Raw genomic sequence first — 13,232 nt, forward strand, 5'->3', positions numbered from 1 at the left:
ACAGTCTTTACTTTTGCAATGCCATATCCCTGCTTTATTAGTTACTTACTATTTTTCTTTAAATTGCCTTCATTTTATATTTACTTAAATAAATATATTTTTAAAAGAAGCATTCTACCACTACCATCAATGATCACATCACTTGCTGTATATTGTAAAAAGAATTGAGATGAGAATCTCCATTAACTAAGCGATATGAGTTGTGCAAATGAGCCCTGCCTAAGATGAGTTGGCTTACTGGAGTTGTCTCACACTTTGGAAAGCCCTGGTGCAGACTGTCTTCAGTGCAGGATTTGAAAGATGGATGGCTTCACAACTTGTAGTAAAGAAGGAACAACGTGGCAGAGCAATAGTAGTACATTAGTAGGGATCAGAGTAGAGTTAGATGATTGTTAAATGACTGTGCCCAGATAGGACTGAACAGAACATGGTCAGCTGGAATAGGGCATCTCTAGTACATTTAACAAGGCTCTGCTTTGGCCAGTTTGATCTCTGTTTTTTTTTTTTAGGTTCCTTATCATGGATCTAATTTTTCTAGTTCTGATTTTTTTTTATGTGCCTATGACATTGTTGCAATCCACTTCAAAAATCCTTTTTAAAGTACAGCCAGTATGTAAATAATCATTGATTGCCTACTTCTTATCAGATGTGTATTAGGAATTAGCTATTATTTACAAATGTTATAGAAGGGACTCCTTTGAGTGGGACACTGCTGACTAATGTCCCAAGTTGCAGGAATAGTATAGTACGCAGACTTGTAAACCCTCTACCCAGATTTGGTAATTATTGACATTGTGTCACATTTGCTTTTTTATTCTATACACACACACACACACACACACACACACACACACACACACACACACACACACACACACACACACACAGTACCCCCCTTCCTTTCCTGATCTATACATATGAGTAAGTCGCAGACATGTGCTCCTTTATTCCTAAATACTTCAATTTGTTTTTTTCCAAGAACAAGGAAAGGATATTCTCTCACAAAAACTGGGTATAATTATTAAAATCAGGAAATCTAACATTGATACAACACTATATAAATCTTTTGCAAATCATGCCAGTTGCAACACTGATGTCTTTTATTGCATTGTGGTGTTATGTGTTTTCCTCCCCTGGTTCACTGTCATCACACTTTGCATTTAGTTTTCATGTCCTGTTACTCACCTTTAATATGTACTAATTCCAAAGCCACCTTTTATTGTCTTCATGACATTGACATTTGTAAGGTGTGTAGGGTATTTTTTATACAATGTTACTCAGTTTGATTCATCTGCTTAAATTAATCATGATTAGATTCAGATTATGCATTTTTGGTAAGAATCTCAGAGAGATGCTATTGTGCTCTTCTCAGTGTATCACATTAGGATATACGTTATTGACGTTACTGGTGATATTACTTTAATCCCTTTGTGTAGGTGGTATATGATAGATCTCTCCACTGTAAAGTGATTTTCCCTTTGTAATTAATAAACTCTAGGAATAGTTTGATATAATCTAGTTGTCTTATTACTCATCAAACCTTTAATGTTAGCATCCATTAAATTATTCTTGCCTAAATCCACTTTTATGAAAGTGGAAAAATGATTTTCTGTTATTTTTCTACATTAAGCAGTTGGTATTCTATTTTAAGGAAGACCTTTCCCTACTTCCCCATTTATCTATCTGTCTCTAGGTTATGCTTTAAATATGAATTCTAACATTTGACTCTGATTTTAAAATATGCAGCTTTAATTGAACAGTTTAAATTCTTTCTCCAAATTTACCCAGTATTTTGTTGTTATATATGGCATCAGTTAGATTAAGTTTGGTGATTAAAAAATTCACTTTCCACTAGGTATATTATTATATCAGGCAGTACAAAAGCTTAAAGTAGCCTCACTTTTTTGTTTCTGTATACAACAAAACACTCTGGTGGTATTTTGACAGAAATCCAGAAAATAAATAACATCTATAAATTAATGTCATATTGAGTGTTTGGATATTCAATGTTGACCTGGCAAATATTTAGCTTTTTTTTTCTAAGTCAAAACAAAGACTTCTCATGCTGTAAATGCTCATGTTAGCAATAGGATTATGTAAAAGATTGGTAGAAAATAATGGTCATATAATTTATAACTTTTCAGAGATTTAATGCAAATTCATAAATGGTCACTTGACTATTCAGTTGAACCCAATAATTTGAGAATTATAACTTCTTTGGCTAGCTGTTGCTAATATGGAAATGGTTGCATAATACCTACTTTAACAAAAAAGGAAAATTTAAATATAGAACTACTTCATTTTCTATTGACTATATGACAGTATGGTACTGTATAATTTTTAGCTTTTTAAACTTTCGAGTCAGATACGTAAATAAACTTATGAAATATGCACGATATATGGCTCACAAATAAGAATCTCTTTAATCTATATATTTTAATTTATTTATATTTAATCTATACATTTTTTCCTGTGGAAAATCTATGTATTTAATCACACAGATGTATAGTTACCACCCTGAGACTGTGTGAGTTTTACTTTTCAAAAGTGTTGGCATTCATTTGTCCACATACATCCTTACTAAATGGTTAATAATTTCAACAAAAAGCTTGGAATAGATGGACCTCTGCAATTAAGCCAACATTAACAGGATCTTTCCTATTAGTCTTTCTCTTTGGCCTTTCATCCATCTGTTACTAGACATTATTTTATTTGGTTTATAATGTAATATATAGGACATATATAAAGTAGTTATTAAGGGTATAAAATTAGTTTTATTCCTAGACTCTCCTAGAGAGTCGTGCTACATAAGCTTAAGTGGATATGAATATAGGTGCCTGAAATGTAATAGTTACTGTTTGTGTAGAGTGAAAAAAAAAATAATTGATTTCATTACAAAGTCATCTGTGTGGTACTGGAGTAGAAATCGTCTTTAAACTTCTTAGTTATAGTTTGAAGCAGAGATCAGCTTATACAGAATTGAGACTCTATCTACCTGATCCACTGGAATTAAGGCATATCTAATATAAGGCAATTTAATATATTTCTACTCATCTAAGAGTTTCATAAAGATTCAATAAATTTATTATATCTAAAGAATATGCATCAGATTTTTTCAATATTGATTTCTAAGGCAATATTGAAGTTTTTTTAAAGATGTAATAGATTCTATTTCACTCACTAGCTTAAAATACTACCATCCCAGGGATTGAGCAGGTTACTCAGAACATGGCACATGATTTTCTTTTCCCCCATTGCATTCATGGGAAAGGAATTCCAGAGAAACAAAAACCTTCATTCATAGCCATTTTAATGGATAGTAAAATCCACAGTAGGCTTTATGTGGCCCTTTTGTTTTTTTAAGGTAAGACTTTAAAACCTACCTTGAGAAGCACAATGTCTTATTTTTATATTTAGAGCACTATATTTTAGTACTCTAAGCAGCAAAGACAAGTATATATTTCATTTATATATATAAATATATATATGTATATACATACATATATATATTTATTATATGTATATGTGTGTGTGTCTATATATACACACACACACACATAGAGAGAGATGGGCAAGGAAATTTTAAATATTTTGAAAATTTAAAATGTTTAGACTTGGAATGTTAGGTTTAGAATTAGAAGTTATAGGGATGGCCAGTGATATTGGAGTTTTTCATTGTTGTAATTCTTTTTTTTTAGCATACGTTTATTTAACATACTTGTGTACATACACTTTTTAGATTATTAATGTAGTCCACATGTTTGTAATTTTAAACAGCTTGAAATCTGACGTATTGCTCTGTCATCATTTGTGTAACCATACCACTCATTGTTAAATGTTTAGGCTATTTCCAATTTCAAAAATAGTGGTGTTAGGGATATTTTGATATGGACTCTACTTCTCTTTTTTAGTCTTCTCACAATATAAGAAAATAGAAGGTATAAGAAAAAAGTTATCTTTAATTGTATATCTTTAGAACAGCAATAGCAATATTAAGAAAAATTTGTATTTCCTTTTATCTTTTGGTATTTTTCCTTATTAGTTCCACCAAGATATATGTATTATAAATATATTTTTTTATATTTATTATAAATATCTCCAACAGAACTGATTCTTGATACTAGCCAATGTTCTCCATTCTGTTTCTTTCTTTGCTGGAGAAGAGGGTAGTAAGCTGGCTTTTGATGAGAAGTGACCTCTGCCTCATTTGGGGCTCTGATTCACGCTGTGTCAAAGCAGAAGTGGTAAATGGTAACACAGCCACCACCGTCTCCGTACTTGCCCTGCCGCTGTCTGGTGACATTCACAGTTGAATTCAACAAGTGCTTGCTTAGTATGTGCAGTAGAGACCAGCACCCTGCCAGCTGTCATAAAGCATGCCAGTGAGGTACCAAGCACATTCCCTGCCACTAGAGGGGACTTAGAGTCATAGGAAATGGTTGAATGGCAGCGCTGTACAAGGAAAGTAGTGTGCAGTTACTGGATTGTTGATACAAGTGCTAGAGAGGTTATATTAGTTTGCTAGGACTGCTGTAATGAAATATACAAACTGAGTGTCTTCAGCAACAGAAATTTATTGTCTCACAGTTCTGGAGGCCAGAAGCCCAAGACCAAGGTGTCAGCAGGACTGGTTCCTTTGAGGGCTGTGAGGGAGAATCTGTTCCGTGCCTCTCCCCTGACTTCTGGTGGCTTGCTGGCAATCTTTGCCATTCCTAGACTTGTGGAAGCATCACACCAAGGTCTGCCTTCACCTTCACATGGCGTTCTCCCTGTATGCATGTATTAATATGTCCAAATTTCCTTTTTCTGTAAGGACCCCAGTCATATTGGATTAGGTCCCATCCTACTGCAGTATGACCTCCTCTCAACTGATTACCTCTGCAATGACTTTATTTTAAATGAGGTCACATTCTGGGTACTCGGGGTTAGGACTCCAACATATCTTTTTAGAGGGGCACAATTTGACCCATAACAGAGGTCAGAAGGTAAGAAAAGATTGGGAAGCCTTGATGGAGAAGGTTGAATGTGGCAGACCTTGAAAGGCAGAAGGATTTGATTCATTGATTTTTGACTGTTTCCTTGTTGACAGCATCAGCTGGAACGTGTGGGACAGTGATCACCAACTGCCACATAGGCAGGTCATTTTGGGCTATAAAAAGTGACTTATTAATAAAATTCATAAAAAATTATAAACTTACAAGAAGTGACTTATAAAACTGATGTAAGACAAATTAGCACTTCTCCAAAATATGTCATCAGAGAACAGAGCTTTTCTCTGAACAGAGCAAGAAAGACTAAGAAGAGCCCATGTTTACAAATTAAGTCTGGTGCCGGCTTACTATCAATCCGTGTGTTGTCATTTGCTTACTTAAGTCACTTGTCTTCTGTGAACGAAAAGCATCTGGAAATAAAGACATGTGTGCCTTTGCTGGGAAAATATATTTGGCATCTCTAGTTTTGGCCTAAATTATAATTCTTGACTTGAAAAATACCTTTAAAGCTTCTGTGTTGTCACAATTAAATTAACTCTTAACTAGATATGTTGACAGACAATGATCTTTTCTCTAAAGCTACTTCCAACTTTTAAGAAAATAATGTTTACACCATCCTGCTGTGTCATTTCTTTTCATGTTAAACTCAAGCAGTCTTGGTTTGGTGACCTGGAAAACATGTTAACAGAAAGCTTTAAAAAGTTGACTTTTTACTTTGACTGATCCTGTCATATAATATTGAATATTTGCTTCTTAAAAATACGTATAATGGCAGCAATAGTTAACAATTGCATGAACTTTGAGTCAGTGATGACATGTGAAATTGTCCTGTAGTCTTCCTCAAGAAATTCATTTGTTCCAATCAGAGAAGTTGAGATTTTTTCAGAATGCCTCTAGAATTTAGATATTATTCTCCTTTTCAAGTGGAAGAAAGTAGGTCCAGAGAATATTATTGAGCCACATTGCCTTCCTTTGCAGGAATTTGGAAATTTTTTTTTTTCCCTTTTTGAAGGGAAAGCGGAAGTAAAATTTATAGAAGGATCTTGGGGAAGAAATCTCAGGAGATTTCATCTCAGCCAAAAGATTTGATGTAGTATTTTTTCTCACTAAAGCATGTGCAGATAAAAGACTGTGTGCAAGTTACTAATTACCTTGAAAATAAATACCTAAAAAATTCTCTGAACCACATCAGTGAGTAGTCCTCTCTCAGTGCCCCGCCCTGGGAGAGTGGAGATGTGGCTGAGTGTGTGCACAGATTTTTTGGGGGGTGCTCAGTGAAGGGCCCCATGCTGTGGTCCATTCTGCTGAAGCTTGTAGAGATGAAAGTCTGTGGACTCTGTCGGTTGACAGTGCAGTTTTAAAATAAACATTGTTTTGCTGCTTTGTTCTTTTGCTCACTGTAGTGTGGTCACAGCAAGAGCCAGCAGGGACCTCACAGCTGTCATGAGGGCAGGGATGTGTTTTACTCACTTCAGTGCCCCTGGAACCCAGAATAGTGCTTGGATTTTGATAAATATTTGCTGGATGACTCATTTGTTGAATGTTACAGCAGTGCAAAAAAATTTTAAATCGCACATTATCCGTAAAGCAAGGGAAAACACAATTCAGAAGGCAAGATGTCTAAATCATCCGAGTGTCAGTATGTCTGTCCATCACCAAATCAGTCCTGCTGCTGAAAGGGCAGGCTCAAGTTCTGAGATAAAAAAGATTCAGTGACATTTATTTAAGTAGAAATTACTAATTAGTCACACATTTTTGCCTTTGTAATGGTTGAGCAGAAAAAGATCAGTCAAAATACATCAAAATGTTTTTGAGGTTCAGCAGAGAATGGTGTTTCCTGGAGAGTAGTTACGGGACGTTGGTTAGTCATACCTGGCTGACAGTCCTGAGCTCTTTTTTGTCTGGTGGTTGCAGCAGGGCATGGCACGGCTTCTGCCCCCAGGAAGCTGAAAATGCAGAGCGCTAGACAGAGAAGCATTTGTCACATTATACCAGATGTTTGGCGATAGAGGCATCTCCACAGTACTAAGGATACAAGAGCAGTGATGTACTCTTTAAATGCCTGAGGGGGCAGGTGATAACTTGAGCTGATATTTGAGGGGTGATCTTTGAGCTTTGTAGGAGGATGTAGCGTGGGATGAAGCGGGAAGGAAGTGTATTCTAGGAGGAGAGATTAACATCTGTGAGGGCACAGAGGTGAGAGAGACCATGATCATCTGTATGGATGTAGGCCAGAAAAATCTTTTCCATATCATTTATCACATTTGAGTAGAGAAGATTAAATATACACAGATTGTGATTTTTTAGGAGCTCTGGTAAACCTCAATGAGCATATTTATTGACCTGATTTGGTAAATTAAAAGTTCCAACTCCCACCACAGTGATGATTCTAGCCAAGCATCTGAACCACCTGGAGGAACCATTTAAAAATCCAGGTTTCTAGCACATTAGCCATAGAAATTCTAATTCAGGAAGTCTAGGGAGGAGTCAGTCCTAGGAGGGTAATTCTTTAAATATTTCACCCAATGTTTATATTGCTTCCTCAGCCACGTATGGGGTCTGTTTCTTTCCAGGAGTTCAGTTACTTGAATGGAAATGCTCGGTAGTGAGGTTTCAGTCGGGGAGTTGGTGCAGCCCTCTTTCCCTGGTGGTTGGTACTCCAGAGCCCAGGGAAGTTGCATTTGTGGGCTCTCTTGGCCTGCCTGCATTTGTATACAGGTGAAAGCAAGTTAAAATTAGTATGAGGATGGTCTTGAGAAGAAACAGATGTGGTAAAAACTACAACTAAGAAGACCGTAGACTGTAGACCTGTCCCATTGTGTCCTGGTCAGTTTAAGGAAGTTGGTCTCAAATTTCTTGGCCTCAGAATCCCTTCACATTCAAATATTATTGTAGACCCAAAGAGTTTTCATAATAGCCATAAATATTTACTATATTAGAAATTAAAACAGAAATATTAAAAACATTTATTTATTTTAAAATAAACTCATTAACGGAAATAATATGCTCTTATGAAAAATAGATGTATTTTTCAAAATAAAAATGTTAATGAGAAGAATGACATTGTTTTACATTTCTAAAAATTTAATGTTTGGTTTAATAGAAGACATTCAATTTGTTGTAGTATCACATGTTATGTAGGCTCTGAAAAACTGTAGTGTACATTCATGAGAGAATGAGAGTAAAAAAAGCAAATAACGTCTCAGTATTAGTTTGAAAATGGTTTTGACCTTGCAGATTACCTGACAGAGTCTTTGGGACCTCTCCCAGGAGTTTCTGGATCACACTTTGAAACCCTCTGAATATGTACCACCTCTTAAGGCCACTCAGCAGACCACCTCCCACTCCCCAACACATACGTGCACACACGTGCGTGAGCTTCCTATTTACTGCCTAGACTCTGCAAAATACAGAATCTGAGGCGAGCACTACAGTGTTTTATTTTACAGAATACTGTAGGCGAAGCAGGCTTTAAGGGGACATAAAGAAAGCAGCTAAGTATTTATTGAATGAATAAATGTTAAATATTTATGCACTATGTACCCCAATATACTAGTTAATCAGCTTAGACATCTTTGTAGTCAACCATTTAGAATCTGTAATTACTTCCAAATAAGTTAATATTTGGAAGCTAATATTGCCGATTAAGAATAGGCTTAGGGAATTGGGGTGGACAGGGAAAGGGGAAACATTGGTCAAAGGGTACAAAGTTTCTGTTAGACTGGAGGAGTAAGTTCTCGTGATCTATTGCACATCATGGTGACTAATGTTTATTTCAAAATTGCTAAAAGAGTAGATTTAATGTTCTCATCACAAAGAAATGACAAGTATGTAAGGTAATGGATATGTTCATTAGCCTGATTTGGTCATTCCACAATATATACATATATCAACGCATTGCATTGTACCCCTTAAATGTATACAATTATTATTTGTCAATTTTTTTAAAAAGGATAGCACTGGATAGTGGTTAAGATCGTGGACTCTGGATCCAGAAAACTTAGTCTGAATCCCAGCCCGATACTTGGATTATGGGCAAATCACTGAACCCCTCTGAGCCTCAGTTTTTTCATTTCCAAAATGAGGGTAATAGCAGCAAAGATTCACAACCCATTATTTCCAAAGTCAATTGCCTCTGAAAATGGAAGAATTATTTATAATTCATCAAGCAGCAAAATTTGGCATGAACTCATTTAGTGGCAAAAGCTGACCTGAGCAGACGTGTGGCTCGTTTCATTTATCCTACCTGATATGACTATGCTACTCTGTGTTTGATTATAGAGTGCTGCCCTACATTTTACTTGGTCTGTATATTATGAATGTTTTATAATAAACCATTTATATACTGAATCCAAAACACATCTGTCCCAAAGACTTTGGATAAGAGATTGAAGATAGTTATTGCTGCATCAGGATTAAACGTGCTAATATATACATAGAATGTCTAGAACAGTGCCTGGCATGTAGCACCATATAAGGTTTTGTTAAATAAATAGGGTAACTTTCCCAAATAAGTATAAAAATTTCCCAAATAAGCATTGAATAGAAAAGAAAGCACTTACTTTACTAACATTTCCACATAAATGAAAGGTGTTTTATTTTTTTCTCTTCATTTAGGCAGTGGAAGAAAATGGCAAGCTGCTGTTTCCCTAATTTGTATTGGGGAAAAAATAACATTGATGGAGGAAATAATTCATGAGTTTTTTGCATGTTTCTTATTATTAGGAAGTTTGTGGGAATTGAAGGTACTTCAGAGTTTTAGTGATTCCATCAACTTTTTGCTGAACACCTGTTGTGTGCCTGGCACTGCCAGATACTAGGGATATATCAGTACATACGCCTGAGTCTTTGTCCTTTACTCGCTCACCGTCTAGTGGGAGAGAAACAGTTGAACCAGGTGTCATGCCAAATATCCAGTTTTAAAAGAATCAACTTGGTATTACCCTCTAATTAGAATTACCAGATACAATACAGGACTCTCAAATTTGAGTTTCAGGTAAGCCATGAATAACACTTTAAGTATATCCGAAATATTGCACAGGATATACTTACACTAAATGCAGTATTTGCCATGTGCAATATTTGGAACATACTTAGAACTGAAAATTATTCATTGCTTATCTGACATTCACATTTAGCTGGGAATTCTGTGTTTTTATTTTCTAAATCTAGCAACCCTACTGGGCTACTCTCAACCATATTGGCAAGCTCTGAGGAGGAGATAGATGTTGCACTTGTATTGGGTAATTGAGGAGTTTTTTTTTTTTCATAAAGACTATTTACAAAGGTATAGGCAGGGTGAAGGGAAACAGCTAGGGATGATGACACATACTGGGCTAGCAGCACTTGCCGCCCCTAGGCCCAGGGGGGGGAAGAGGGTGGGTGGGGAGGGTCACCTGACCAGAACTGTGGCCTTCCCAGAGTGGGACATGCTCAGCCAGCAGAGACCCATTGTGGAGGAGATTGGTAAAAACACAACAAAACTTTGCTCCCTCCCAGCCTCACTCTGCTCCTGCCCTCCAATCTCCTGGTTGTGCCCCCTCCCCACCTAGAAGCCAGAAGGCGAAGGGACCAGCACTGCCTACGGGCAGCCTGGTGAGCACACGCAGGGAGGGCAGGGGTTCTGCAGAGGCCAGTGGGTGCCTGGTGTCAGAACGCTACCTGTTTACAGCAGCAGCAAGCCTAGCAGGGAGAGGAGGGAGGGGAGAAGGAAAAAGGAGAAAGAGTGACAATCAAAATTTTGAAGATTAAGAAAAAAAAAGCAAATCAGCACCACCAATGATGCTAACCAAAAGTAATTTTGCTTCTACCAAATATTCTTTTTTTTTTCTCTCTCTCTCTTTGGAATAACCATCAAATTTCTTCTGTCAATTTAATGGATAGAATCAGGGCACATGCCCCCCTATGTTGTGCTTTCATCCTGATTCTTCCTACAAACCTGCATTTGCACGATCCGGGGAATGAGCACGTTCTTAAAGGTTGTGCTCTGATGACTCACTTGCCTCACCCGGCCCCAGCCCTGGCCACAATGTGCTGAGGGTGGGATTAGCTGATCTTCCTCCTCCATCAGGTGGGGAGGGCATAGTCCCAAATGAGCCCTAGAGCTAGGACACTGCTCCGCCTCCCCAGATTCTTTTCTCCCAGCCTGTTGTGCTTGATCAAATTCTCTGTTCAGAGAGCTTTCGTTTTGTCAGTGAAAATGGTTTATGATATCATGGTATTTATTAGCCAGCTGGTAAAGAGGAGACAAGGATTTTCATCTACTCACCCACATCTGGAGTATGGACTCCTTCATCAGGGCTCTTCAAATAAATGCCAACTAACGACCTGCAGAGTGGGTTCCTAAATGGATGGGACACTTCAGGTGTTTACCAACAGGATGTAAATGAAAATTAGTTTACATACACTGGTCCTTTTATCTTGAAGTATTTAAAAGTATGTTCCAGGCCAGGCATGGTGGCTCACGCCTGTAATCCTAGCACTCTGGGAGGCCGAAGCGGGAGGATTGTTTGAGGTCACGAGTTCAATACCAGCCTGAGCAAGAGCTAGACCCTTGTCTCTGCTAAAAAAAAATAGGAAAAAAAAAAAAAAAGTTAGCCAGGCAACTAAAAATAGAAAAAATTAGCTGGGCTTGGTGGCATGTGCCTATAGTCCCAGCTACTCAGAGGCTCAGAGGGGGGGATTCTCTTGACCCCAGGAGTTTAAGGTTGCTGTGAGCTAGGCTGACGCCACAGCACTCTAGCCCAGGCAACAGAGTGAGACTCTGTCTCACAAAAAAAAAGAAAATAAAAAAAAATTAAAAATGTTCCAAATTGTCTGACCCCAGGAGTTAGTCTCTGTTCTTGTCTCTGATTGGCACCATGGGTTGATTCCGTCCTTTCTCCTGTCGCAGTTTCCCAGGCAAGGCTTGCAGCAGACCCAGCAGCAGCAGCAGACAGCCGCCCTGGTGCGGCAGCTTCAGAAACAGCTTTCTAGTAAGTACCCCTGTCTGTCGCCTAACAGACCGCTCCCAGCAAATTAAAAGCAAGCAAAACACAAGTGGTGGCTCCCCCAAAATGACACTGTCTTCCTCAGAACAATTTTCGTAGTATTCAGTTTACTTCAGGGTATTTTTATTCTGTCTTGGTTTGGTTTTGGCTTGATGTTTCTTTTCCTGGGAAAACCCCCTTCTTTTCTTCAATTCAGTGAAGATATTTTCCTGTTGCTTCTATCAGAACCTGGGGGTGGTTTTTTTTTTATTTTTTTTTTTTGTTTTTTTTCATTTTGGGGACCACTGTAGAACTGCAGGTGTCCTTTTTATCAAGCTGGAGGGTCCAGGGAACAACACAGCCAATGCCCTAATCATACAGATGCGTGCGGTTAGGTGGCCTCCCCAGGTCTTCAGACACAGGAAAGCCAGCGCTAGACAGTGGCTGCTCTTACTGCTGCACGAATCTATGCTTCCTCATAATGAGTCAGAGAAATCAAAACCTGTAACACCACAGACAGCATGGCAGGGCAGTGTTTTCTCCCCAGCAACCTTGCCTGCAGTGCTGGGGTGTTTTTTTTTTTTTTTTTTTCACTTGTGCTGCCTCTCTAGAGCACGTACCAATGGCCCATTTCATCATACCTCATATCTCCATGCCAGCAGTGAGCTCCTGTGAATTGAATCACCCCTGTGCTGGAGTCACAAGACAGGAAATTTTCTTAGAAAAGGAAGCAAGCCCCCTACGATACAAAGCATATTGGCTTGGAGGTCAGGAGACCTAAATTCTGGTGCCAACTTGCCCACCATTATCTGGATCATGTAGTGTTTCCATTTGTGCGATGAAGAGTGAGACCTGCAGTTTCCTGCAGGTCTCAGATTATGTGCTTCTCAGGTACAGAGTAAAGACTAGTTTGTGCTGAAGGCAGTGGTGCAGGTCGGGTAGCCTGCTGATATTGTAAGGAAATAGGTCATTTAATGACTGAGGGGCAGCTTGGTTTTAGTCTCAATTTTCTGCCTGGCTGCTATGCATGTTGATTTTCTGGCAGAGGGAACACCCCTCCTATACCTTGGCGTCCCTACCAGTGCACACCCAAGGTCTTTGTTTCTTCTTTAAAAATATTTCCCTCTTATGGCCTCATTTAATTTCAGTTAAATCAAGTAAATCAATCTTCTTTTTTAGCTACTGTTTAATAGGCTGTGCCTATTAAACAAATTTGTAATTAATATGTCATTGCATTTCATTAATTCCAGCATTCATATTCTTGCAGAGAATA

General features: G+C 38.0%; 1 protein-coding gene across 1 annotated transcript in view; it reads left to right on the forward strand.

Annotated features, from left to right (window-relative positions):
- MED12L (mediator complex subunit 12L) overlaps positions 1–13,232 on the forward strand; it is a 313,159-nt gene that overhangs the window by 296,927 nt on the left and 3,000 nt on the right. The window contains exon 43 of the mRNA XM_045539482.1: positions 11,884–11,965. Within this exon, the coding sequence (XP_045395438.1) occupies positions 11,884–11,965 (82 nt within the window). The remainder of the gene's footprint in view (positions 1–11,883; positions 11,966–13,232) is intronic.

This window comes from Lemur catta, chromosome 1 (genome assembly GCF_020740605.2).
Source record: "Lemur catta isolate mLemCat1 chromosome 1, mLemCat1.pri, whole genome shotgun sequence".
Lineage (NCBI taxonomy): Eukaryota > Metazoa > Chordata > Mammalia > Primates > Lemuridae > Lemur > Lemur catta.